The following is a 27516-nucleotide window of genomic DNA, read 5'->3' on the forward strand; positions in this document are numbered from 1 at the left end:
TTGTTTAAAGTCATTTTTTGTGCAAATTGAAACTGTATAAAGATGATGAATCAGGTCGATGTGATTTTACATATTGACCGTGATGATGATTATGACGATGATGATGAAGGTGAATCAGCAGCATCTTCTCTCTCTGTTTCCTCCACAGCTGAAGCTACAAAGTCTCTGTGACTGGATGTGACTTCAGCAGCTGAACTCCATCAGTATTGTTGTAGAGAAGAGTGCAGCTCTCCCAGTAGGGGGCGCGCTGCTATGGATCAGTGTGAGGACCCAGAGGAGGGAGTCCCTCCATCTACAACCTCTCTGTGTGGAGAACAGGAAACTCTGAGGTGAGACAAAGATCTCTGACTGTCCATGACTCTTCTCTATGTCACAACTCAGCACTCGCATCACCATCATCATTACTTCCTCATTGTCTTCATCATCATCATCTTCTGTTCCTGATCAGCCTCTCACAGTTACTAATAATGCTGTTTGCTTGTATCAGGATGAAGAAGCAGAGACCAGACTCTCCCGGACCCAGCTGTGTGTCCATAAAGAGTGACTGGTCTAAAGGTTTTCCCCCTGAGTTTAAAGATGGACATCCTGCTGATGGAAGGTAAGAGTTTAAGATTTTAGATAGAATTCAGAAAGTTTAAATTTCTGACCTTGTTTGTAATAGTCTCCTGTCTTAGCCCAGGCTTCATGTGCTGGTATCAGCATTTTGTTTAAGATCAAACATCTCTTTGTCCTATAATTAATAAGGTATTAAACCAGGTCATTCAGTCCAGTGTACAGAGGACTATCACACTCCTCTCATTTTTGACCATCTGCTGTCCAAAATCTGGTGTTAATCTGGTGCAAAAGGTATCAAAAAGTCTAAAATGTGATTGTTAAAAGTGTGTAGGAACCCTGGTAAACAGTTTATCCCTTTCCTGACAGCCTTTCATCCCCATCCACCCACATCTATCAGATCATGTCTTCTGACACACAGACGTTCTCCTGGTTCTCCTGCCTCTTTCTGCATAAATCTCCCACCACATTTTCCAAATGATATTACTGTGTACAACAGAAATTTAATAATCACTGAAGGCAGTCTGTTTTATTAAGAAAATTAATCCTTAATGAAATGGTTAATAATCATAGATAAATAATGAGGAAATGAGCTGAAAGCTTGTGCTTCTCAACATCTTTAAAGCATTATTGCTCACATGGATTGTCAGATGTTGGGTGTAATGTTAAATACATTTTGAATGCTATATCAAATCTAACACCTCCAGATTTACGCTGCACAGCACGCCCAAAGTCAGTTGAAAACGTGGTACACGAGCTGAGACCTGGTGTGGGATTTGAGCGTGTCAAACGTCAAGATTGATAAACAGATACAAAAATATCTATCTTCATAAGAAGCCCTTCGTTGTCCATCATTGAAAACAGCTGTAGGTCTGTGTGATCTGTGTAGGTATTCTGTTTTGCATATAAGTATATTACTAATGTTATATGGTATATCTGTTGCTAATGTACACAGGTGATAATTCTAGAGTCACCTCTGAGTTGAAGTGTTTGCCACGGTCCTTGTGACCTCTGATCCAAGTACAATTGCTTTTGGCTGCCGCGTGATTGTTACCGAATAACTTTGATATTAAATCCTGGGAACAGGAAATCAGATCTGGTTCTCACAAAAAGTGTTTCACTGTTCAGGAAGAGTGTTTGGGGTGATATGCGGGGAAAGCAATCTGAGGAGATACTTTGATAGGAAATCGAAGAGTGTTTTGATTGTAATTAAGGATATGCCTGAGAAGGGAACATTTAAGAACAACATGTTTTGATTGCATGGGTGAAAAACATCAGCATTAAGAGATGATGTGTGCGTATGTGTTTGTATCAGAATGACTGTCTAGGAGTGTGCACTTATGTGTGTGCTTAGTTCAGGTGGTATAAAAAGAACTGCTGGCTAGTTTTGGGGCTCTCTCTCGTTATGTTCCTGTGTAACTCTGTACACGTGCTTTTAAATAAATGAATATCGACCAGGTCACACATTATCTCACTGTCTCTAGACTCTTGTTTTTGTGTAATGTCTGTGCATTAAATTCACGCCTCATCATCTGCTGAGCCCTGGTGCTGTTGTGGGGAAGCGGGATTGTGAATGCCTCCTTAAATCTTTTTGTCTGGCTGGATTCTGCTCCTTACATCTCTGAGTCTTTCTGGGGTGATGATTTGCCAAGTGGCTCCTTACGTTACTTGTATACCCCATCGAGTGTGTCACCCTAGTTTGCATATTGTTTTTTTTTTTTTTTTACCTTTTTTTGTCCTTCACCTTTTCTCCTTTCTCGACACCAAACCAAAGTGCTTAGAAACATCAGATTTAAAAATTGCTGGGGCCTCCACCGTCTTCAAAAATTTGTCAGTCTCCTTCTTTGACTAAATTCCAGCAGGCTGTACACTGTTAAGAGTAATGCTGTCTAAAGTTTACCACTTCTTTCTCCAGCAGCACTCGTAGCATCCACTTCTTGTAGTAAGATCAAGCCAGTGAGTGGGGTGCAAAGGATGATGGGTACACAGGGGCCCATGGTAATTGTAGTGCCCACTTTCCTTTGCTCTGCTCCACTAAAAAAAACACACTTTTTGCCCTGAAGACCTGCCGTTTGAAATGGTCACATGTCCACGACTGTATTGAAATGTTTCTGTCACCGGGATCCTGCTAAATGAATAATAACATTACATCATTATTGATAAATGTTGATCTGTGCATGAAAATGACCGTACAGCCAAATTTCTGCTGTATGTATGTTTGATAAATGAGGGCCACTGTGGGCCGATAAATACAATGGCTGCTGGTGGAATGATTAGCTGCGATGTTGCTTATGTACAGATAAGGACGTAATTATTAACACCCACCCCAGAAATTTTATAGGTTTTTTTTTTCCCCAAGTATTTTTTAACAGAGCAAGGAATTTTCAACATTGCATTTCTCAACATACTAGTTATCTTTTGAAGGCATTAATTACTTTAATTTGCACACAATAACGGAACTTTTTCAGAAAAGGCAAAAATGACCAGGGTCAATATTATTAGCCCCCTTTAAGAACTGACATTTTTACTGATCCATAGCACAAACCACTGTTATGCAACAATGTGTTCTACGTTTGCAATGCTTATAAAATAAGGTTAAAACCAAGGGTTATTTCCCTATTTACACACAGTATAAAAGCCTAAGAAAGGGTTTGAGCTGCCACTTTGGAAGGCACTATGCAAAAAAACAAAAAATAAATCAGTTTAGACTTGAGAAAAAGAATTGTTGATGCTCACAAAGCAGGAGAAGGATATTCAAAGTTATCAAAGTGTTTCCAAGAGTTAAGAACTTTACTCAAGAAATTTAATGAGAGCCACACAGTCCAGAACGAGCCTGGCAGAGGTAGGAAGAGAAAGATTTCAAAGACCCTGGAAAAAAAACTAGTGATAGATGTGTCTAAAGACCCCAGAACAACTGACAAGACTCGAATGAAGGACTTAGCCAGGTCAGGAATTGTAGTCTCAAAGAAGACCATAACTAGAGCCCTGCACAGGAATGGACTGTGAGGTTACAGACCAAGAAAAACTCCACTTTAGCAAAAGAGACACCTTCAAGCCAGACTGTAGTCTGCTAAGGACAACCTGGAGAAGGAATATGGATACTGGAAGTGTGTCCTTTGATCAGATGAAACTAAACTAGAGCTCTTTGGTCACAGAGATGTTGGTGAAAGAAGGGAGAGACATATCACCCAAAGAACACTGTCCCCACAGTGAAACATGGTGGTTGGAGGATCATGCTGTGGGGATGCTCCAGTGCATCTGGAACTGGAATCCTTGTCCAGGTGAAGGGAATCATGAAGAAAGAAGGACATGGAGATTTTGAAAGAAAACCTGAAGCAGTCTGGGTCATCACTTTGTCTTCCAACACAACAGTGACCCAAAACATACATCACTCCTGAAGAACTACATTCAGGAGACCAAAGCGAGAGTGTCTGTAGGAACCTGAGAGATTTGCCAAGAAAAATGGGCTTGGATTCCTCAGAAGACGTGTGAGAGACTTGTTAAAAACTTCAACAAATGACTGCAGGCTGATATCCAGCAAAAAGGAGACACTATTGACTCTTAGCGCCAGGGGGGCTAATAATTTTGACCCTGGGGTTTTTTTTGGGAATATTTTCACTTCTGTGTGCAAAGGAAAATAATTAAAGCATCAAAATAAAACTAGTATGTTTGAAAAAGATGTGTTGAAATTATTTGCTTTGCTTAGCAGCGCTTGGAAAATATGTTGAAATCAATGAAATTTTCATAGGGGGGCTAATAATTTTGTCCTCTTATATACAGTGCTTAACAAATTTATTAGACCACCACCCAAAGTAAGGTTTATGCCACAGCTGCCCTAAATTAACAGCACTGGTAATTCCCAAAATCATTTTTTATGTTTCTGCAATGGTTAATACATCAATATGTAGAAGCTCTTTAACCCAAATGATATTTTTAATGCTAAAATAGAATTATCATTGTTATCCATGAATTTTCAAATTTACTGATTTACAAAAAAACTGAAAAAATAGTAAAGCACATTAATATTTCTTGATTCATATGTCAAATTATAGTTATTTACTTGCATTCCTGAACAGAAAAATTAGTTTAAGTGGTTGAATGTTATGCTTGATTCATTTCTGACTTCTCAGAGAAGCCCAGTGAGCCAGCCCAAATTTGGGTGAATTCAGTTTGAAATCCCTCATTCCTGTTCAAAATGGTAAAACATGGAGAGCTCACTGAAAATGAAAGAGTCTGCATTAAAGCAGTTCATGATGCTGGATGGTCTTTGAGACAAATATGACAGGTGGTCTAATAAATTTGTTAAGCACTGTATATAGACAGTTTTTTAGAACTGGACCACATTTCTGTATTAAAACAAGATCAGAGAACCACACTGAAAACTGCACTTGCACCACCAGAGCTGAGCATGCCCACTGCCTCATTTTGTCTTGTCTCTCTGATTGGCTCATCATCAACGTTTATTTAATCATCTTCATAGAATTTTTTGCAGTCTATCTGGCGTGTCAGGTTACTCTTCTGTATGCTGTTGTTTTATAAGTGCAGCTGTTTGATATGACATAATATTCAATGATACATGATAACTTCATTATGAACACTTTGATTTGGTGCCATGGCTGGAGTAGAGTGAGAAGATTAAGATTTTCTGAAGGAAATTAATAATCAGTTTGTAAAAGCATTTATTTCTTCATAAGGAGCCCTGCTGAATGAAGACATTCATCTAATGATTAGCCTTATGGTTTAATTTGAAATAATATTAACTCTCTAACTTCACCAAGCAATAAACCAGAACATACTGTAGTTTATCTTTGCATTAATGGGAAATGAATATAGATAGCTTTTTTAACTTACATTAAAGCCTGTTATATGGTAAGGGAAGTACATCTTAACCTTTGGTTGACTACTTTGAACTGTCAAGGTCTCTCCATGTTTTTATTAATCAGCTGTTTGTTTGTATCAGGATGAAGAAGCAGAGACCAGACTCTCCTGGACCCAGCTGTGTGTCCATGAAGAGTGACTGGTCTAAAGGTTTTCCCCCTGAGTTTAAAGATGGACATCCTGCTGATGGAAGGTAAGATTTTTAGATTTTTGATAGATTTTAGAAAGTTTAAATTTCTGACCTTGTTTGTGATAGTCTCCTGTCTTGTCCCAGGCTTTATGGTGTGGTATCAGACTCATCAGTGTTTGATTCAGTAGTGACATCAGAGTTCATTTGTCTAACAAGCACCTGTAATAGAGTTCAGTGTTTATTCTCCATGGTAACCCACATCTGTGTGTTAATGTGTAGCTATTTGAACCTGAGTCCACTTAACAGAAAAGCTCCTGAATGAGCAGAGGTCATGTTTGTTCCAGCTATCAACCTGATCACTAAACAGTTGTCCTTTTCTGACAGCTTTTCATCCCCATCCACCCACATCTGTCAGATCATGTCTTCTGTCACACAGATGTTCTTCTGGTTCTCCCACCTCTTTGACAGAAGCCCTGAGGCTTCACATCCTTCTCCTGTCTGACCACATCTTCCAAAATACCAAGCCCAGAATCACTGAAATCAGCAGCTAGTCCTTATTTGTGTGAACTTGAGTCCTTCCCTGCGCTCTTTCCCAACCCTGTCAGAGCTAACTTCTCTGTCAGAGACCCAGCAGACAATGGGACGAACTGGGACTTGATTGTTGACCTCTATTGTAGCAGAAACATAAGGAGGAACACACTAGCATAGGAGATTAAATATCCGCCCTGACTATGGCTGGAGGGAAGTTTGTTCTACACCAGCATGCTAAAAATCAGTCTGACACCTGACCACCAACATCTAGCCTGATCTCTTATTATTCAGTGCTGAGCTGGAAACCACCCAGCCACCTTTCTTCCATGCAATAAGCTCTCAGTCTTATTCCTGGTCGTCTACCTACCAGTCTGGTTATCTTCATGCAGCTTCTTCACCCCTTCACTCTGCTTGACTTATAGACCTTTGACCTCTTCACCCAGAACAAGCTATTTCACAACTGACTCCATCTGATCCTGATTCAACTCCAGTGATTCTGAGGCAAAATTCACTGAAAGATTCAGATCCAAGGGTCTGTGCTGTGATTGAAGTTAACAAGTCAGATACTTGAACAGCTTCTTAAGCTCCCAAAATCAGAAAAATTATTTCAATTGTCAGAGTTTCAGCATCTATGTCCTCATTCCTTGTCCCCATGATACTTTGTGCGAAATATGGGTGCAACTTCAGGTCCTTTCATTATGAACTAGACTTTGCAAAGAAATAAGATGCTAAATGTGATTTTTAGAGTAATTTGAAGATTTGAATATGTAAACTCTGTCTCTTACACCTCAATCAGAAAAATTATTTCTTTGCCCTCTAGTAGAGACGGACAATGAAATAAACTCAAATAACCTAGACAAGCATATTTAATTATCTTTATTAGCTTCATATCAGTATAGTAATAGACGGTCACGTTTTGTGAAAGAACTCTGGACACCACCTTCAGATAAGATGTATAACCAAGTCAAAGCTTTAATTTTTCTCTGTTTAGTTTGTGGGGTTGCAGAAATTCTTTGTTGTTGGAAGATATACATTTAACTTAGTCACGTTATTAGTACCATGGATGAATCAAGAGGTATTAAGCATTACTGAAAATATTATCTATAACTTTCAGCTTATAACATTTTCAAGATGTTTAACAAAAATGAAGTAGTAATTATACAGCGAGTATTTATTTATTTCAAAACAACAGCAGTTGATGCAAAATCCCTTCAGTAAGCCCTTCAAAGAATCACGATATTGCTATTATTGTTACTGTACCAGAAGTTCCCCCGGCATTCTTAGCTACAGTAGACACCCCAGGAATAAGGTGGATGTCATCATATACATCATACAACATGCAAAGAAACTCATCAAACAGATTAAAGGACATACTTGTATTTTCTGTTGGTCAGAAACACTCACATAGTCCTTAGAGGCATGTAGCCATGAATATAGAGACAGCTCCATGATCATCCTGGCCCATGCATGTAGACATTAAACCTGCAATCTCCAGCCTATAGTTTTACTAATTTAAGGATGACCCTCTGGTTGATGGACCATAATCCCTCAGTGGCTTCAGGTGACCAGTAATCAGGCCAGTCATCATGGCTCAGTGCACTGGATTCATACTGGAGCTACATGCTTCTCTGTCTTTACTGTCTAAAGTTCTCATGACTGTGAGCTCATCTTCTCCTCCCTCCTGGTGGTCTGTCTACTAGTGTTCTTAGCTCTAAACTTGCAGTCAGCCACCAAAGACCCAACCAGCAGATACCTCCAGACCCTGAAAGCTGCATTCTCAAAGCATGTTTCACTGCTGTTTCAATCACTTCTGATCTTTTGAACATAGCTTTGAGCCCAGAGTCCAAGAATGTTTAAAACTTCAGCTGACTACTTTTCAGACAGATAAGCCAACAAAGACTCTACATAGAAAATCAGTTTTTAAACATTAAGTTGTCCATTTCTTCCCCTGGCACTGCTCTAAATCATCTGTCTTAGAAACCTTTGCTTGTGGAACAGTGGTCAGTTTTTAGTTCATTGATAATTACACTTCTTTAATGGAGGATTATAACCTTGTTATTGTAGGTGTAATGATGATTTTCATCCACCTATATAAATGATTTTACTTGTTTTCGTAGCTGTTCACATTCAGTAATCTGCTTCATAACCTGTCCTTAAACTTGATGTTTTCTCCACAGGGATCAACTGGACAGCTCAGAGGTTCACAGTGATCAGTCAGCCCAGCAGAATCCAACAGACCTGGACTCCACATTTATGGTGTGTTACTCATCTAGCAGAACAAGAACAACAGTTCTACTGTTTAAGAGAACACAATCAGAGTCTCATTTTTTTCCAGCTGCTGGAGGAGAACATTGTCACCTTTGTGAAGAAGGAGCTAAAGAGACTCCAGAGGGTTCTCAGTCCAGATTACCCAGAATGCTTTGAGAGTCAAAGTGAAGATGAGGAGCAAATGGGAAGCTGCAAAGAAGCATTTGTGAAGATCACTCTCCATTTCCTGAAGAGAATGAAGCAGGAAGAGCTGGCTGACTGTCTGCAGAGCAGTAAGAACATTTAACAGATTTAACAGGATTGAACAAAGACAGGAAGTTTACAACACCAACCTGAGATAGTTTAATGACACAAACATCTACAGTGCTTAACAAATGTATTAGACCACCCTAACCCTAACCCAAAGTAAGGTTTATGCCACAGCTGCCCTAAATTAACAGCACTGGTAATTACCAAAATTAATTTTTCTGCAATGGTTAATACACCAATATGTAGAAGCTCTTTAACCCAAATGATATTTTTAATGCTAAAATAGAATTATCATTGTTATCCATGAATTTTCAAATTTACTGATTTACAAAAAAACTGAAAAAATAGTAAAGCACATTGATATTTCTTGATTCATATGTCAAATTATAGTTATTTACTTGCATTCCTGAACAGAAAAATGAGTTTTAGTGGTTGAATGTTATGCTTGATTCATTTCTGACTTCTCAGAGAAGCCCAGTGAGCCGGCTCAAATTTGGGTGAATTCAGTTTGAAATTCCTCATTCCTGTTCAAAATGGTAAAACGTGGAGAGCTCACTGAAAATGAAAGAGTCTGCATCAAAGCAGTTCATGATGCTGGATGGTCTTTGAGACAAATATGACAAGTGGTCTAATAAATTTGTTAAGCACTGTATATTAGGATCTTTTCACTCATTTCACTTTGTTCTTTGTTTATTCAGGGACTGTTGCTTCAGTGTGCCAACAGAAACTGAAGTCTAACCTGAAGGAGAAGTTCCAGTGTGTGTTTGAAGGGATTGCTAAAGCAGGAAACCCAGCCCTTCTGAATCAGATCTACACAGAGCTCTACATCACAGAGGGAGGGACTGGAGAGGTCACTGAAGAACACGAGGTCAGACAGATCGAAACAACATCCAGGAAAGCACACAGAGCAGAAACTACCATCAGACAGGAAGACATCTTTAAAGGCTCCCCTGGAAGAGATGAACCAATCAGAACAGTGATGACAAAGGGAGTGGCTGGCATTGGGAAAACAGTCTTAACACAGAAGTTCACTCTGGACTGGGCTGAAGGCAAAGCCAACCAGGACATCCAGTTCACCTTTCCATTCACTTTCAGAGAGCTGAATGTGCTGAAAGAGAAAAAGTTGAGCTTGGTGGAACTTGTTCATGCCTTCTTTCCTGAAACCAAAGAAGCAGGACTCTGCAGGTTTGAAGAGTTCCAGGTGGTGTTCATCTTTGACGGTCTGGATGAGTGTCGACTTCCTCTGGACTTCCACAACAATGAGATCCTGACAGATGTTAGCCAGTCCTCCTCAGTGGATGTGCTGCTGACAAACCTCATCAGGGGTAAACTGCTTCCATCTACTTGCCTCTGGATAACCACACGACCTGCAGCAGCCAATCAGATCCCTCCTGAGTGTGTTGACATGGTGACAGAGGTCAGAGGGTTCACTGACCCTCAGAAGGAGGAGTACTTCAGGAAGAGATTCAGAGATGAGGAGCAGGCCAGCAGAATCATCTCTCACATCAGGACATCCCGAAGCCTCCACATCATGTGCCACATCCCGGTCTTCTGCTGGATCACTGCTACAGTTCTGGAGGATGTGCTGAAGACCAGAGAACAAGGAGAGCTGCCCAAGACCCTGACTGAGATGTACATTCACTTCCTGGTGGTTCAGACCAAAGTGAAGAACATCAAGTATGATGGAAGAGCTGAGACTGATCCACTCTGGAATCCAGAGAGCAGGAAGATGATTGAGTCTCTGGGAAAACTGGCTTTTGAGCAGCTGCAGAAAGGGAACCTGATCTTCTATGACTCAGACCTGACAGAGTGTGGCATCGATATCAGAGCAGCTTCAGTGTACTCAGGAGTGTTCACACAGGTCTTCAGAGAGGAGAGGGGACTGTACCTGGACAAGGTGTTCTGTTTCATCCATCTGAGTGTTCAGGAGTTTCTGGCTGCTCTTCATGTCCATCTGACCTTCTACAACTCTGGAGTTATTTTGGTGGCAGAGAAGAAAACAAAAGCCTGGAAGTTGAAGGTTATAGATAAAACTGAGCTTACACATTTCTACCAGACAGCTGTAGACCAGGCCTTAAAGAGTCCAAATGGACACCTGGACATGTTCCTCCGTTTTCTGGTCGGTCTTTCTCAGGATACCAATCAGAACCACATCAGAGGTCTACTAAACCAGAGAGCAAGCAGCTCAATCACCAATCAGAAACTACTAAAGTGCATCAAGAAGAAGATCAGTAAAAATCTGTCTGCAGAGAAAAGCATCAATCTGTTCCACTGTCTGAATGAACTGAATGATGGTTCTCTAGTGGAGGAGATTCAACACTTTCTGGGATCAGGACATCTCTCCACAGATATGCTCTCTCCTGCTCAGTGGTCAGCGCTGGTCTTCATTTTACTGTCATCAGGAAGAGATCTGGACGTGTTTGACCTGAAGAAATACTCTGATTCAGAGGAGGCTCTTCTGAGGCTGCTGCCAGTGGTCAAATCCTCCAACAAAGCTCTGTAGGTGTAGACACAATGATCAAGGTTAAATGTAGTTCATCTTTATTCAGAACAACATGGATTTTTGTGTGATATAGCTTTCATTGATATCCTGTCCTACTTCTTCAAGGCTGAGTGGCTGTAACCTATCGGAGAGAAGCTGTGAAGCTCTGTCCTCAGTCCTCAGATCCCAGTCCTCTAGTCTGAGACACCTGGATCTGAGTCACAACAACCTGAAGGATCCAGGAGTGAAGAGGCTGTCTGAAGGACTAAAGAGTTCAGACTGTAGACTGGAAACTCTCAGGTTAGTGTGCAGCTGATTAAGATAATGTCTTTAGGGAACACATGTTCTTCATATATTACTGAGTGGTATTTGACTGAATTATTTAAAGTTTAAGTTTCTTTATGTTGCTCGGTTGAAACTGTGATCCTCTGGGCTCAGACCTCAGGTTCTAGTACTTCCTGAACGGTAACACTCTGAGGGTTACAAGGGTCAGAAGCTTGTTCTGGAGTCACAGATGAATTTGACTTGAAATCATAGTCATGGGTCTGCAGTAGTCCTGGACTGTTGATCTAGACTCAAACATAAGTGGTCTCAAAGTAATTCTCCAGACTAATCTAACAAACCTAACAGTGATCTAATACTGTATCAACACATCAGATAAACTTTTTCAGACTAAACAGTAGACTTTTTCACTGCTGATGTCAACCCAATCCATGTGCTGATCACACCATCCATCTTACCTTTACCCCTTGTCATCAGAGTAAATATTGATAAGTATTTGGTTATAATGCCTCTGCTGTTCAGCTCTATGATGACTGGATTCACAGGTTACACAGCTGAACCAATGGCTGTGAAGCAGCTGATTCAAGTCAGCCAATAAAACCATGACCTCTGTGCTCTGTGTGTAGTCTGTCAGGCTGTCTGATCTCAGAAGAAGGTTGCGTATCTCTGGCCTCAGCTCTGAGCTCCTCCTCCCACCTGAGAGAGCTGGACCTGAGCTTCAATCATCCAGGAGAAGGAGGAGAGAAGCTGCTGTCTGCTCGACTTGAGGATCCAGACTGCAGACTGGAGACACTGAGGTACAGACTGACAGACAGACAGACAGACAGACATGCTCTCTCTGTTTCTGACTGATGAACTCTGGTTCTTATGATGCTGAATTTAAATGAAGATGTATGAATTAGATTCTGATCTGGTTTCTTCTCCAGGCTGGGCCATGGTGGACTGCACAGACTGAGGCCTGGTGTGAGGAAGTGTGAGTTTATTTGTTTATTCATGTTTCTGGGGATGGAAATATTTTAGAATTCTGACACCTTCATTTATACAACCACAAAAACCTGAACATGGGAATCAAACAAAACTATTGAATCTATTGGGTTAAAAGGATGGGTCCATGTAAATCAATACTACACCGCTTTCCACATAATTAAGCAAATGACATTTTTCTCCTATTTTCCAAAATATTTAAGCAAATGACATTCAAGAGTATTTTTCAAGTCATTGGCCATTAGCGCATAATTCAAATGTTTTTGAACAAACTTCATAATGATAACTGTTTTTTTTTTTTTAATAAAAACCTCAAAATGCACTGTTCCACATATTCCACATTATTAAGCAGGCCACAGGTTTCAAGCAATATAGGAAAGAAAAAGGATCTCTCTGCTGCCGAAAAGTATCAAATAGTGTAATGCCTTGGACAAGGAATGAAAACATTAGATAATTCATGAAAAATTAATCGTGATCAATGTACTGTGAAGAAATTTGTGGCTGATTCAGAGCACAGACGGGTTTGTATGGATAAAGGCATAATGAGGAAGGTTTCTGACGGACAATTCATCAGATTAGGAGAGCAGATGCTAAAATGCCATTACAAAGCAGCAAACAGGTATTTGAAGTTGCTGGTGCATCTGGAGTCCCACCAACCTCAAGGTGTAGGATCCTCCAGAGGCTTGCAGTCGTGTATAAACCTACTATTCGGCCGTCCTAACCAATGCTCGCAAGCAGAAACGGTTGCTGTGGGCCCAGAAAATATGAAGACTCATTTTCAAACAGTCTTGTTGACTGATGTGTGCGTGCAACCCTGGATGGTCCAGATGGAGGAGTAGTGGATGGTTGGTGGATGGCCACCATGTCCTAATAAGGCTGTGGCGTCAGCAAGGAGGGGGCGGAGTCATGTTTGGGCCGGATTCATGAGGAGAGAGCTGGTAGGCCCCCTTAGGGTCCCTGAAGGTGTGAAAATGACCTCGGCAAAGTATATGGAGTTTCTGACTGACCACTTTCTTCCATGGTACAAAAAGAAGAGCAGTGCCTTCTGTAGCAAATTTATCTTCATGCATGACAATGCTCCATCTCATGCTGCAAAGAATCCCTCTGTATCATTGGCTGCTATGGGCATAAAAGGAGAGAAACTCATGGTGTGGCCCCCATCCTCCCCTGACCTCAACCCTACTGAGAACCTTTGGAGCATCCTCAAGCTAAAGATCTATGAGGGTGGGAGGCAGTTCACATCAAAACAGCAGCTCTGGGAGGATATTCTGACATCCTGCAAAGAAATTCAAGCAGAAACTCTCCAAAAACTCACAAGTTCAATGGATGCAAGAATAGTGAAGGTGATATCAAAGAAGTAGTCTTTATGTTAACATGGAACTTTGCCTGTTAAGATGTTTTTGATTGAAATAGCTTTGATTTCAGTAAATATGACCTCCTAATGCTGCAAATTCAACAAATGACCATTTTCAGTTCTTTACAACCAAAAAACTGTTTTAAAACTCTGTCATGCTTAATACTGTGGAAAAGTGCATTTTGGGGATTTTACTTCAAAAAATAATGGTTATCATTATGAAGTTTGTCAAAAATATTTGCATTATGCTCTAACGGTTGATAACTGGAAAAATATTCTGTCATTTGCATTAATATTTTGGAAAATAAGAGAAAAATGTCATTTGCTTAATAGTGTGGAAAGCGGTGTAGGTGTTCAAGATATCTGATTGAAAGGCAGCTGATCTTGATCAGCAGATATTTATTAAAAGTACATGATCAAAAATATCATAAATCAGTGGAGGCTGGTGCATTTTTCTTTGGGGGGGGGGGCGCTACAAGAAATTCCTAATTTGATATGTTATGTATGTGAGGTACATCGAAAGGTGTTACACCGTGAGTTATTGTATTAATATTCCTTTTTTACATCAGCATTTGTTTGGTTGGTGAACAAATATTATATATGATAAAAAAATTATATGATATAATTATAAGATGGCTATAATAAGGGTCATCAGCAGCCACAAGTAACTAACTCTTATCAGTCAACTTAAATTTTAATTTTTCACACATTATCACAAATCAACTCAATACATGACAATCTTATGTTAAGGTGCTAATTGAATGTTTATTTTAAATAGAAAAATTTACAAAAGACATAAGGTGCAAGTGGTCACTGTATCAATCGTGACAAGTTGAGTAGAAATATATGCCAGACCTGAATGCTGCAAAAATGCTTAAACGCACAAAACTATTCACTATTGATTGATTTACTTATCTACTTATTATTATTAGTCTAATATGCCATCAGTGAACTTTCTCCCTCTGTCACAGCTTGCTGCTTCATCCTGATATCTGGCTGGTCAGGTCCAAGCTTTTTAATTCTAAGTTTCACCTCCAATGTCCTCCTCTCAAAATGCCTTATTCTTAAACACTTCACTGAGTTTTCTTATTGCATTTTGCTAACCGTCTTCCTAGCATCTCTTGATGAGCTAAACAACTAACCCAGCCGCAATTTCTGGCAGAAAGCCAAAGATTTAACGCGACGGTGCATGACTTCCTCTGTGTCTCAAATTACAGAGTGTATCTCTCTGCTGCCCCCTCATGGCGTCTGGTGAGTGATTAGTGGTAATCCTTTCAGGGGTGCCGTCATGTAACGTCCACATAGCTCCTATATATATTATAACTGAGGTTTATGGAAAGCTTTGGGCACTCGTGCCCAGTGCCCCGGGAAGCAGATGAGTGAACAGGAAGTAAAGCAAATGCGTAATACGTTCGTGATCTGATTTATTGCACATTATACATTTAAATCTCTTAATAAATCATATTTATAACGAGCATGATATAAACAAAAAGTAAGGAAGTTTGTGTTTGGTACATTTTTTCTTTGTTGTAACAATGCTTCTTGGCAATAAATTTGATACCATTGGAAAGCCTGTTTATTACCCTTTTAAATGGTGCCACATGTGTAAGGAACATGCATTTGTGGGATGAGCAGCAGAGCTGAGTATGTGGGTTGCGCCCATGAAAAATGTGCCAAATCTTCTCTGCCAATGCCAAACAGCTGATTCTGCCATTGACTCTTGTTGGGTGTTTGGTGGATTGGATGATTATAGTTTGAAGAAACAAGACATATTGACAATTTAACAATTTATTCATTTAACAAACAGGAGCCTCAGTAGTGGGTGGAAGAACCATACACAGCCACAACAGCCTGGCTTCTCCTCCTCATGCTGGTCACCAGCCTGGTCACACACTGCTGTGGGAAGACATTCCATTCTTCAACCAGCATTTGTCGCAAGTCAGCCAACGTGGTTGTGTTGGTCACTCTGGCACCAACAGCACACCCAAGCTGATCCCACAAGTGTTCAATGGGGTTAAGGTCAGGACTTCTGGCAGCCCATTCCATCCTCTCCACTCCCAAACTCTGGAGGTAGTCTCTGATAAACCCCGCTCTGTGGGGGCGAGTGTTGTCATCTTGGAGGATAGAGTTCTTGCTGACAGGGTGAAAAAACAGTATTCTTGGGGTGTTGTCTTCTTGGGACACCCACTTCGCGGCCTGTCTCTGACATTCCCTGTTATATGGAACTTGGCCTTCAGTTTGGAGATGGTACTAGGGTTCACTCCAAACAATGCCGCAACATGGTTTTGCGGAACACCAGCATGAAGTTGCCCAACTGACGGGCCCTATCAAGATCAGTCAAGCGTGGCATGATGATTCTTGAAGCAGACATCTACTGACCACTGAAGCAGGGCCCATGCTCACAGATGCTGCCAACCTGGGGGTACCAGAAGCTCAAAACAAGAGTCAATAGCAACAGCAAAATAAGCTGTTTGGCATTGGCAGAGAAGATTTGGCACATTTTTCATGGGCACAACCCACATACTCAGCTCTGCTGCTCATCCCACAAATGCATGATCCTTACAAATGTGGCACCACATAAAAGGGTAATAAACAGGCTTTCCAACGGTATAAGGCTTATTACCAAGAAGCATTGTTACAACAAAGAAAAAATGTACCAAACACAAATTTACTTACTTTTTGTTTTAAGTTTATTCATATTTAAAGCAAATGTTGAAAAAAATATTCAATTAACCTAAGATCCCTCTTCTCTTTGTGGAGGGGGTGGGGGGTGGGGGGGTGGCACCCCAGCACCCCCTATTGACCAGCTGCCACTGTCATTAAATAATACCAGGAGTCCCTGATCTGACCACTTGGTTAATCCTCTGGTGTCTGAGAGAAGTGCTGTGTGGACTGTAGTGTCATTATATCAGGAGCTTCCAGCCAATAAACACATCAGTATTGTGAGTCAAATTAAACTGAAATGCTGCAGCTTCACCTCGCAGTTTGATTCATAATCTCTGTTATCTTCTCTGAAAGTCTTCTTCTTCTACTGCTGTTCAGTTGTCCACTTCTAAAGCTTTTAAGAAAGCCAAATCTGAGTTTTATCTTTCTGAAACCTCCAAAAATCCAAATGACCCCTGTGATGGGAAAGCATGTGTACCCTGGTTTCCTGGAAGGCAAACAACTTGTGTGTGTCATAAAATTATGTCAAGTCAGGAGTTCCCTCTTGGGGAGGTTTCGGGGCAATCAAGTGTGGCATAGCAAAATGGTCTTCTTGTTTATGATGGCACCATCTGTGTTTTGGACAGGAAATTGTAAATTACCTTTGACCTGAGGGGTTAAGCATGCACATTTATGTTTGTTCAGGCGGGGTTAAGCTAAGGACAGATTTTTTACTACCTTTTTTATAATCTGTGTGTAACTGTAGGCAAGCAAATGAGTGTTGTAAACTTGTGTATAAAAGAGCACTGGGCGGAAGGTTCGGGGCACATTCAGCCATTGACATCCTTGATGGTGTGGTTAGTGTGTCTACTTGCACAAGTGTGAATAAATCCAGAGAGTTTCTCTCATGCTGACTTGATTGGTCTTTTTCCTTCTTGTCTCTTAGATTTGCCATTACAACCCCAAGAAAATTTGGAATGTTGTGACCACTGGCACATTTTCTGGGAATTCCCAGGGATAAAATCATTTTGGTTAGAGTTTCATAAAGCATTAAAATCCATTATTGAAACAAACATACTTCTACAGTTTGCCACTTTGTTTTTAGGAAATGTAGATTTTCAAATCAGGAGTAGTGATAAATGCCTTTTGGCATATTGACCTCTGCCAGTAAAAAAGCTATTTATAGATGGTGGTTGCTTCCTGAACCCCCCACAGTACAGGAGTGGATAAATGATATTTATGCTATGGAAAGAATTACTTTTTGTTAACGTCTGCAAAAAGATGTTTTTGTTAAACTATGGACCAACTGGGTTAAATATGTCAAACCCATTCAGACAGATTTTGTGGAGGTGACTATCTAAGGAATTTGTGGTGCTATGCACTCTTAGCTAACTACAATGTTGTGGTTTTGTTTTACTTTTCCGGCTCTCAAGGCTATTTATGTTGTATTTTTAGTTGATCTTGTATGCACACTTTACCTCCCCCATGTTGCACTTAGTTCCTTATACTTAAATAAGAAAAAGAAAAAGGCTGAATTGCAGAGGAAACTCGGTAACTTTTTCATGTATATGTGTCCTGATGTCTGCCTTTCAGAACTGGAAAATAAAGGAAAAAAACACCTCTCCACTCTGTTTAACAGCGCTTGGTAATATACTTGAGAAAAACTGACATTTTCACAGGGGGGGCTAATAATTTTCTCCTCAACTGTGTGTGTGTCTACATACATATATTAGGGTTGTTCCGAAACCGATACCAGTATCAGAAATACGTCTGATCCTGCTTAAAATGCAGGTTTTGTATCAGCAAGTACACGTGTTTATGCACCGATCTGATACCATTACAGTTAACTTTATATTTTGTTTCCTTAAGCCATGCTAATGTTAACACTATAAACCGGAAATCAATTCTCTGTCGCTGCAGTAAACACTACACGCAAGAGCTGCCATTTTTATAGTGGCAAAGAAGTCACTGCAGCAGCAAAGAATAATTCCTTTGTATCTGCATAATATATAGCAAACTAAATGTTGGCAATTCGGACGTTTTTTTACCCTTGAAAGTCTGACGAGTAAAATGGCGACATGTACAGTATGTAAGGCTGTAATTTCGAGGGTAGGTACCACAGCGTCCAACTTCAACACGAGCAACATTATAAAGTATTTGAAGACCCATCACTCCAAGGAGTACGACGAGTTCGCTTCCAAAACTAGGCAGAAAAAAGTGAACAGCTGCAGCAGCAAAGTTTAGAGGCAGCATTCAGTTGACGCGAGAAATTTCCTAAAAACAGTACTAGACCAATTAGTATAACCGACAAAATTGTCGAGTTTATTGTTTTAGACAACCAGCCCCTCTCCGACGTTGAAAATGTTGGATTTCGCCGCTTAATGGAGCACATGGAGCCACGACATGTTATACCAAGATGCAAATTCATAACTGAAACTGCCCTTCCCAAACTGTTCGTCACTGTAAGTGAACATATTTCTTGTTTGCTCAAAGACATGGAGTCAATTAGTTTGACTACTGACATCCTTGCTGAGTGTAACAGCACACTGGGTGAACAAAGCCACATTTGCTCCCCAAAATGCAGTGCTGCATGCCCACAAATTGCAACATACTGGGACGTCGATTGCCTAGGCAATTGAGAGCATGTTGGAAAAATGGAACATTCTCAAGTCAAAAGTCCTTGTTGCTGGAAGTGATAATGCAAGCAACATAAAGAAAGCAATGGATGAGTTGGGTGTGTCCAGATTGGGATGCTTTGCTCACAGGCTTCAGCTGGTTGCACAAAAAGGGCTGCTGTCTCAGAGAAGTGTAAATGATGCCCAAGCAACTGGGAGGAAGATAGTGGGCCACTTCAGACACTCTCAGCTGGCTACAACATGCCTCTAGGACATCCAGAAAAAGCTGCAAATGCCCATCAAACATTTGCAACAAGATGTGCCAACGAGGTGGAACAGCTCATACTACATGATTGAGAGTTTACTGGAGCAGAAACACTCAATAGCAGCTTATGGAGCTGACCACAACCTGCCAGCCAGCCTGCCAGCCAACCAGTGGGCCTTACTGGAGCGAAGCATAACTGTTCTAGCACCATTTGAAGAACTGGCAAAGCAGATCGGTTCCTCTACCTCTATTGCAACTGAGGTTATCCCCTCAGTCACAGTGCTCAAATGACTACTTGCTCGTGAGACCCAGGAGGACACAGGCCTGAAAACTTTGAAAACCACTCTTCTAGAGGCTGTGAGTAGGAGATTCAAGGACATTGAAGATGAGCCCTTGTATGCTGTTTTGGATCCATGGTTCAAAGACAGGTATGTCGAATGCTAAACACTATTATTATTATTATTTGTTTTTTGTTTTTTGTTTTGTTTTTTTGTTTTGTTTTTTGTTTTGTTTTGTTTTGTTTGTTTTTTTTTTTTTGTTGTTGTTTTTTTTGCAAAATTTGACAGTCCAGAACAAAAATGTATAGGAGTACTAGAAAATTGCAGGTTGCATGAATGATTACTTCTTTTATTGTAGATTATTGAGGAGGTTGTTTATTTTACTAACTTTTTTTTTACATGTTTATTTCATTGTTTTAGATACTTCACCAGTGCAGAGAGCATCAAGCATGCAAAGGATGCTCTGACCCAAGGAGATGAAGAAAATGGAGAGGTCAATAAAGAGGACCACAGCTGAGTCAGAGGCAGCAGGTAGGGAGCCCCCTGAAAAAGAACTACGCAGTGAGGCACAGGCAAGCAGCAGCTTCAAGGGCCTGTTTGAAGAAATCCTGCAGGAACGCAATTAGGGACATGGGGCAAGCACCTCTAGTGTACAAGTTCGGATCCAAGCGTATCTGACAGAGCAAACTGTCCCACACTCAGACAACCCATTTCATTACTGGGGCATCATAAAGTCAGATTTCCCACCCTGGCTGCCACTACTGCAAAATTTCTCAGTGCTCATTCTACCAGTGTGGAGAGTGAAAGACTATTCAGTATATCCTCTGACATGTTGATTGGAGGAGGAACAGGCTTGGAGGAGAAGGAACAGAAATGCTCATCTTCTTGAGGAAGAACTTGCCATTGCTGTTGAAATCGTGAGCTTACAAAGTTGATGCTGTGATCAGTAGCTTACCATACCAGAACTTGATTTGATTGTTTCCCAATGTTTTTGTTTTTATGAATAAGATGTCACTACTTTGTTTTAAACCGTAAGTGTACCACTAGCTTTAAAAAAGATCATGACCTTTGCCAAGTAGCTGCTATTTTGTAGTGATTGTTCAGTTTTTAATGTTTAAAGAGGCTCAAAGGTTTTGCAAAAATTAGCTGGCACAGTTTATGGGTATTATTTTGTTTGTTTTCTACAGTTTTAAGGGAATTATTCCTTAGTTTGCTCATGTTCTTTTATTTAAAGTTATGATTGACTGTTAATATAATAAAAGAGTCTTCAATGACTAATTATTTTTTGTATGTGTTTTTTGGTAATGTACAAAGGGTTTAATCTGAGACAGGGCATACAATATTGGTAGCAATCATATCACATCCTTTCAGACTACACAGCTGTTTACATTTGATTGTAAATAATGCTGTCGTTAAATAAAAAATTGGAGCACTGTAGATTGTACAATGTGCAGATAACTCTATAAGGTTGCGTGCCTTGTATTCCAACAGATGGTGATATTTAAAGTGGAGATGTAGATTAATGTGAGTTATTGTAATATTTAGTAGTAAAACTCACAATATAGCTATAAAAAACAATTTAAAGTGTCACTGAGAGGTATTACATTACTATTCTATTTGTTAAGCCATGTTCTGAGTTCACTGTATGGCTAAAATAATGTGCCAGGTTTCCACAGCATAGTCAGTCTAGAAAATTTTTTACCGGTATTGGATTGTACTCAGTATTGGCCGATGCTCTGGTATTGGAATCGTATCAGGAAGGAAAAAATGGTATCGGAACATCCCTATATACAGTTGAAACCAAAAGTTTACATACACTATATAAAAAGGCACATAAACTTTTTTTTCTCACCATCTAACATTAAATCAGATTAAACTTTTCCTGTTTTTGGTCAATTAGGATTACCAAAATTATTTCTATTTGCGGAATGCCAGAATAATGAGAAAAAGATTTTTTTAGACAATTTTTATTACTTTCTTCAAAGTCAGAAGTTTACATACACTAAGATTACTATGCCTTTAAACAATTTGGGAAAGCCCAGATGATGATGTCATGTCTGTAGAGAACTTGCACAAGTCTGGTTCATCCTTGGGTGCAATTTCCAGATGCCTGAAGGTGCCACGTTCATCTGTTCAAACAATTATATGCAAGTATAAACACCATGGGAATGTCCAGCCATCATACCGCTCAGGAAGGAGACGGGTTCTGTGTCCCAGAGATGAACGTGCTTTGCTCCGAAAAGTGCATCTCAACCCAAGAACAAAAGCAAAAGTCCTTGTGAAGATGCTGGCTGAAGCTGGTAAGAGTGTGTCATTATCAACAGTCAAACGAGTCCTGTACCGACATGGGCTGAAAGGCCACTCTCCCAGGAAGAAGCCATTACTCCAAAAGAAACATCAAAAAGCCAGATTACAGTTTGCAAATGCACACAGGGACAAAGACCTTAATTTTTGGAGACATGTTCTGTGGTCTGACAAATCTAAAATTGAACTTTTTGGCCATAATGACCATCGTTACATTTGGAGAAAAAAAGGGGAAGCTTGCAAGCCTGAGAACACCATCCCAACTGTGAAACATGGGGGTGGCAGCATCATGTTGTGGGGTTGTTTTGCTGCAGGAGGGACTGGTGCACTTCACAAAATAGATGGCATCATGAGGAAAGAACATTATGTGGAAATACTGAAGCAACATCTCAAGACATCAGCCAGGAAGTTAAAGCTTGGGCGCAAATGGGTTTTCCAAATGGACAATGACCCTAAGCATACTGCCAAACTGGTTACAAAGTGGCTTAAGGATAACAAAGTCAATGTTTTGGAGTGGCCATCACAAAGCCCTGATCTCAATAGCATTGAAAATTTATGGGCAGAGCTGAAAAGGCATGTGCGAGCAAGGCGGCCTACAAACTTGGCTCAGTTACACCAGTTCTGCCAGGAGGAATGGGCCAAAATTCCTGCAAACTATTGTGAGAAGCTTGTGGAAGCATATCCAAAACGTTTGACCCAAGTCATACAGTTTAAAGGCAGTGATACCAAATACTAATGAAATGTATGTAAACTTCTGACTAACAAGAAAATAATAAAAATTGTCTAAAAAATGATCTCTCTCATTATTCTGGCATTTAGCAAATAGAAATAACTTTGGTAATCCTAATTGACCAGAAACAGGAAAAGTTTAATCTGATTTAATGTTAGACGGTGAGAAAAAAAAAGTGTATGTGCCTTTTTATATAGTGTATGTAAACTTCTGGTTTCAACTGTATATACAGTCATGGACGAAAATATTGGTACCCCTGGAATTTTTCCAGAAAATTCATCATTTCTCCCAGAAATTGTTGCAATCAACAAATGTTTTTGGTATACATGTTTTTATTTCCTTCATGTGGGTTGGAACAACACAAAAATCTGAAGAAAAAGAAAAAATTGACATAATTTTACACAAAACTCAAAAAATGGGCCGGACAAAATTATTGGCACCCTAATCTTAATATTTGGTTGCACAACCTCGGAAAAAAATAACTGAAACCAATCACTTCCTATAACCATCAACAAGCTTCTTTCACCTCTCAACTGGAATTTTGGACCACTCTTCTTTTGCAAACTGCTCCAGGTCTCTCAGATTTGAAGGGTGTCTTCTTGCAACAGCAGTTATGAGATCTCTCCATAGGTGTTCAATGGGATTTAGATCCGGACTCATTGCTGGCCACTTCAGAACTCTCCAGCAATTTGTCTCCAACCATTTCTTGGTGCTTTATGAGGTATGTTTGGGGTCATTGTCCTACTGGAACACCCATGACCTCTGATGCAGACCCAGCTTTCTAACACTAGGCCCTACATTGCGGCCCAAAATTTTTTGATAGTCTCAGATTTCATGATTCCTTGCACACAGTCAAGGCACCCAGTGCCAGAGGCAGCACAATAACCCCAAAACATCTTTGAACCTCCACCATGTTTGACTGTAGGTACTGTGTTCTTTTCTTTGTAGGCCTCATTCCATTTTCTGTAAACAGTAGAATGACCTGCTTTTCCATAAAGCTCTACCTTCGTCACATCTGTCCACAAAATGGACAGAGGGATTGAGGCTTACTCAGGTACATTTTTGTAAACTCCAGTCTGGCATTTTTATGTCTCTTTGTCAGCAGTGGGGTTCTCCTTGGTCTCCTGCCATAGCCCTTCATCTCATTCAGATTACGACGTATGGTCCGAGCTGACACCTTTGCAACCTGAGTCTGCAGGACAGCCTGAATTTGTGCGGAAGTTGACTGAGGATGTTTATCCACCATTCCAGCTATCCTGCGTTGCATTCATTTGTCAATTTTTCTCTTCCATCCACATGCAGGGAGATTAGCCACAGTTCCATGGGTTATAAACTTCTTGATTATATTAAGCACAGTAGACAAAAGAATTTCAAGATCTCTGGAGATGGTCTTGAAACCTTGAGATTGTTCATATTTTTCCACAATTTTGCTTCTTGAGTCCTCAGACAATTCTCGGCTCTTCTTTCTCTTCTCCATGCTTGGTGTGACACACAGACACACAGCACAAAGGTCGAGTCCACTTTTATACATTCTAACTGGCTTGAGGTATGATTTTTATATTGCCAGCACCTGTTACTGCCACAGGTGAGTTTAAATGAGCATCACATGCTTGAAATAAAATGATTTACCCACAGTTTAAAAAGGGTGCCAATCATTTTGTCCGGCCCATTTTTTGAGTTTTGTGTAAAATTGTGTCAATTTTGTCTTTTTTCTTCGGATTTTTTGTGTTATTCCAATGCACATGAAGGAAATAAACACATGTATACCAAAAACATTTGTAATTGCAACAATTTCTGGGAGAAATGGTGTATTTTCTGGAAAAATTCCAGGGGTGTCAATATTTTCATCCATGACTGTATTTGTATATATATATATACAGTGCTTAACAAATTTATTAGACCACCTGTCATATTTGTCTCAGAGACCATCCAGCATCATGAACTGCTTTAATGCGGACTCTTTCATTTTCAGTGAGCTCTCCACGTTTTACCATTTTGAACAGGAATGAGGAATTTCAAACTGAATTCACCCAAATTTGAGCTGGCTCACTGGGCTTCTCTGAGAAGTCAGAAATAAATCAAGCATAACATTCAACCACTAAACTCATTTTTCTGTTCAGGAATACAAGTAAATAACTATATTTTGACATATTAATCAAGAAATAATAATGTGCTTTACTATTTTTTCTTTTTTTTCTTGTAAATCAGTACATTTGAAAATTAATGGATAAAAATGATAATTATGTTTTAGCGGTAAAAATATAATTTTGGTTTATGAGCTTCTACATATTGGTGTATTAACCATTGCAGAAACATAAAAAAGATTTTGGTAATTACCAATGCTGTTAATTTACGGCAGCTGTGGCATAAACCTTACTTTGGTTAGGGTTAGGGTGGTCTGATGAATTTGTTAAGCACTGTAATATATATATGAATTTGATTTTTGAGACATGGTTATCCAGTAAAGTAGTCACTGTATGTTATTTTTAACCCAATCTTGGATTTTTGGAGCCAGAAGCTCCTCATTTTAGCTGTCTACAGTCTCTTCTACAAACTGGATGTTCCAAAGTGCAGTAAAATGTAAATAACTGCCATATATTAAAAGTTCTAAGTAATGTGGAAAAATGGGCAAAAGCACGTACTCACAGGACATTTTCTGGGCCTTTTATGGTTAAAATAAGATAAATAAGAAAGAGTCCAGAAACTCAGGTTTTAAAGGTTTAAAAAGGGTCGTGTATACATTAATTCACAGCGATGAATCAGGCTGTGATGAGCGGTGACGTAAACGTGTCACACTGGCATCTGCCTGCTGCTCACAATGAAGGAGAGAAGAGAAGGAGATGTGGGGTTAGGTGCAGCAGCTTAAATGTAGGTTAAAGAACTGCATGTAAATCAACTTAGAAGGTTGCGACTGTAAACTAGCTTTTCTTTTTTTGCTGTTGCATTGTGTGTTTTTTTAATTGTTTTGGTGTCTATTAAGAACTATGGAATGATGTTTATTATAATTATTATTATTATTATTATTACTGAAAATCATGCTTCTAACTATTTAAATCATCTCCATCATGAACTATTGATCTAAACGATACTGTCTTCCCCTATATCTCATCTGTAAATCCATGGATCTGTTTTAAAAACTGTATCTGTTGTCCAGCCTTAAACTGAATGATTAAATTTCAGTGCTGCCAAACAGGATTCAGTACTGAATAGTAAATGTAAGTTTGATTGACTCTCAGTAACTGTCAGTGAAGTTTGTTCTGAATGAACAGATGATAACCGTCAGCTGTGCTGTGTCTTGTTCTCTCCATCAGACGCCTGTGAGCTGAGAGTGGACACAAACACAGTGAGCAGAAACCTCAGACTGTCTGACAACAACAGGACGATGACATGGGTGAGGGAGTGTCAGTCATATCCTGATCATCCAGACAGATTTGATCACTGGCCTCAGCTGCTGTGTCGGACTGGTCAGACTGGTCTAACTGGTCTAACTTGTCGTGGTTACTGGGAGGTTGAGTGGAAAGGAGAAGTTTCTGTATCAGTGAGTTACAGAGGAATCAGAAGGAGCGGAGACTTTAATAAATGTGTGTTTGGATTTAATGAACAGTCCTGGAGTCTGATCTGCTCTGATGAAGGTTACTCTGTCCGTCACAATAAGAGAGTAACAAGAGTTTTCTCCTCCTCCTCCTTCTCCACCTCAGTCTCTGGCAGAGTAGCAGTGTATGTGGACTATGATGCTGGCTCTCTGTCCTTCTACAGATTCTCCTCTGACACACTGATCCACCTCCACACCTTCAACACTACATTCACTGAACCTCTCTATCCTGGGTTTAGGATCTGGTATCTTGGTTCCTCAGTGTCTCTATGTGGTGTGTCAATCTGAGAAACACCGCTGACTGGGAGGTTAATGGCAGGGCATGGGAACATGATGGCCTGAGACAACTTTGATTCGTTCACACCTAGAGGAGGAATCTTTCAGTATACCTGACTTGAATTTGTACGTTGATGTTGTAACAAAAGAAAGGATCCTGAAATGAAAAACTTTTCCACTGAACCGGGAGCGGCCAAAAGAAATTAAGCCTTTGAACTGAGAGCCTAACTAGCTCAAGCTAGCGGCAAGCTAACTGGCTCAGCAGACTTTTGCAGACTCTTTGAATTGACTCCAAGCACAGTAATATTGTTGAATCCTTTTAAGAAGTGCTCAGTCCTGCCAATTTGCCCTCTATAACATCAAGAGGATCAGACCCTACTTGACAGAACATGCAACACAGCTCCTGGTACAGGTTCTTGTAATAACACGCATTGACTACTGCAACTCATTACTGGCAGGCCTCCCTGCAAGCAGAGCTGAACCTCTGCAGATGATCCAGAACGCAGCAGCACGTCTGGTCTTCAACCAATCCAAGACAGCTCATGTAACTCTTCTTTTAATCTCTCTACACTGGCTTCCAGTTGCAGCTTGCATCAAATTCAAAACTCTGATCATTGCTTACAAAGCAGTGACTAAAACTGCTCCTGTTTACCTGGAATCCCTCATCCAGGTCTACACTTCTTCTTGCCCACTACGCTCAGCCAGCAAAAGGCGCCGGGTACTTCCAGCACATCAGGCTCCTAAGTCACTAGCTCGACTCTTCTCCTCTGTTGTCCCCAAATGGTGGAATGAATTGCTCAACTCCATTTGATCCGCAAAGTCCCGCTCTACTTTCAAGAGAAAGCTAAAGAGCCAGCTCTTTAGAGAACCCTGTGCACTTAGCTAGACTATTCTCCACTGTTGTCCCCAGTGGTTGAATGAGTCTCCCAACTGCAGTTGGCTTGCACTGTCCTGCTCTACTTCTGGGATTTTCATACCCAGCTCTTTTTGAGAGACCCAGCACTTGGTATTTGGTCATTATTTGTTGTGAAGACAATTTAATTGATGGAGATGATGAGAGGTCTCACACTGATTATTGGTTGTTTCATTGTTGTTTATTAAAA

General features: G+C 40.2%; 1 protein-coding gene across 1 annotated transcript; it reads left to right on the forward strand.

Annotated features, from left to right (window-relative positions):
* The first annotated feature begins 246 nt into the window (after positions 1–246).
* Positions 247–27091, forward strand: LOC121523993 (NLR family CARD domain-containing protein 3-like). Its single transcript, XM_041809137.1, has 10 exons — positions 247–329; positions 488–598; positions 5513–5623; positions 8269–8347; positions 8427–8631; positions 9307–11107; positions 11217–11390; positions 11999–12169; positions 12299–12345; positions 25857–27091. The coding sequence occupies exons 1-10, from the start codon at positions 253–255 to the stop codon at positions 26423–26425; spliced, it is 3345 nt and encodes a 1114-aa protein (XP_041665071.1). The 5' UTR covers positions 247–252; the 3' UTR covers positions 26426–27091.
* Positions 27092–27516: the final 425 nt, after the last annotated feature.

This window comes from Cheilinus undulatus, linkage group 2, assembly GCF_018320785.1.
Source record: "Cheilinus undulatus linkage group 2, ASM1832078v1, whole genome shotgun sequence".
Classification (NCBI taxonomy): domain Eukaryota; kingdom Metazoa; phylum Chordata; class Actinopteri; order Labriformes; family Labridae; genus Cheilinus; species Cheilinus undulatus.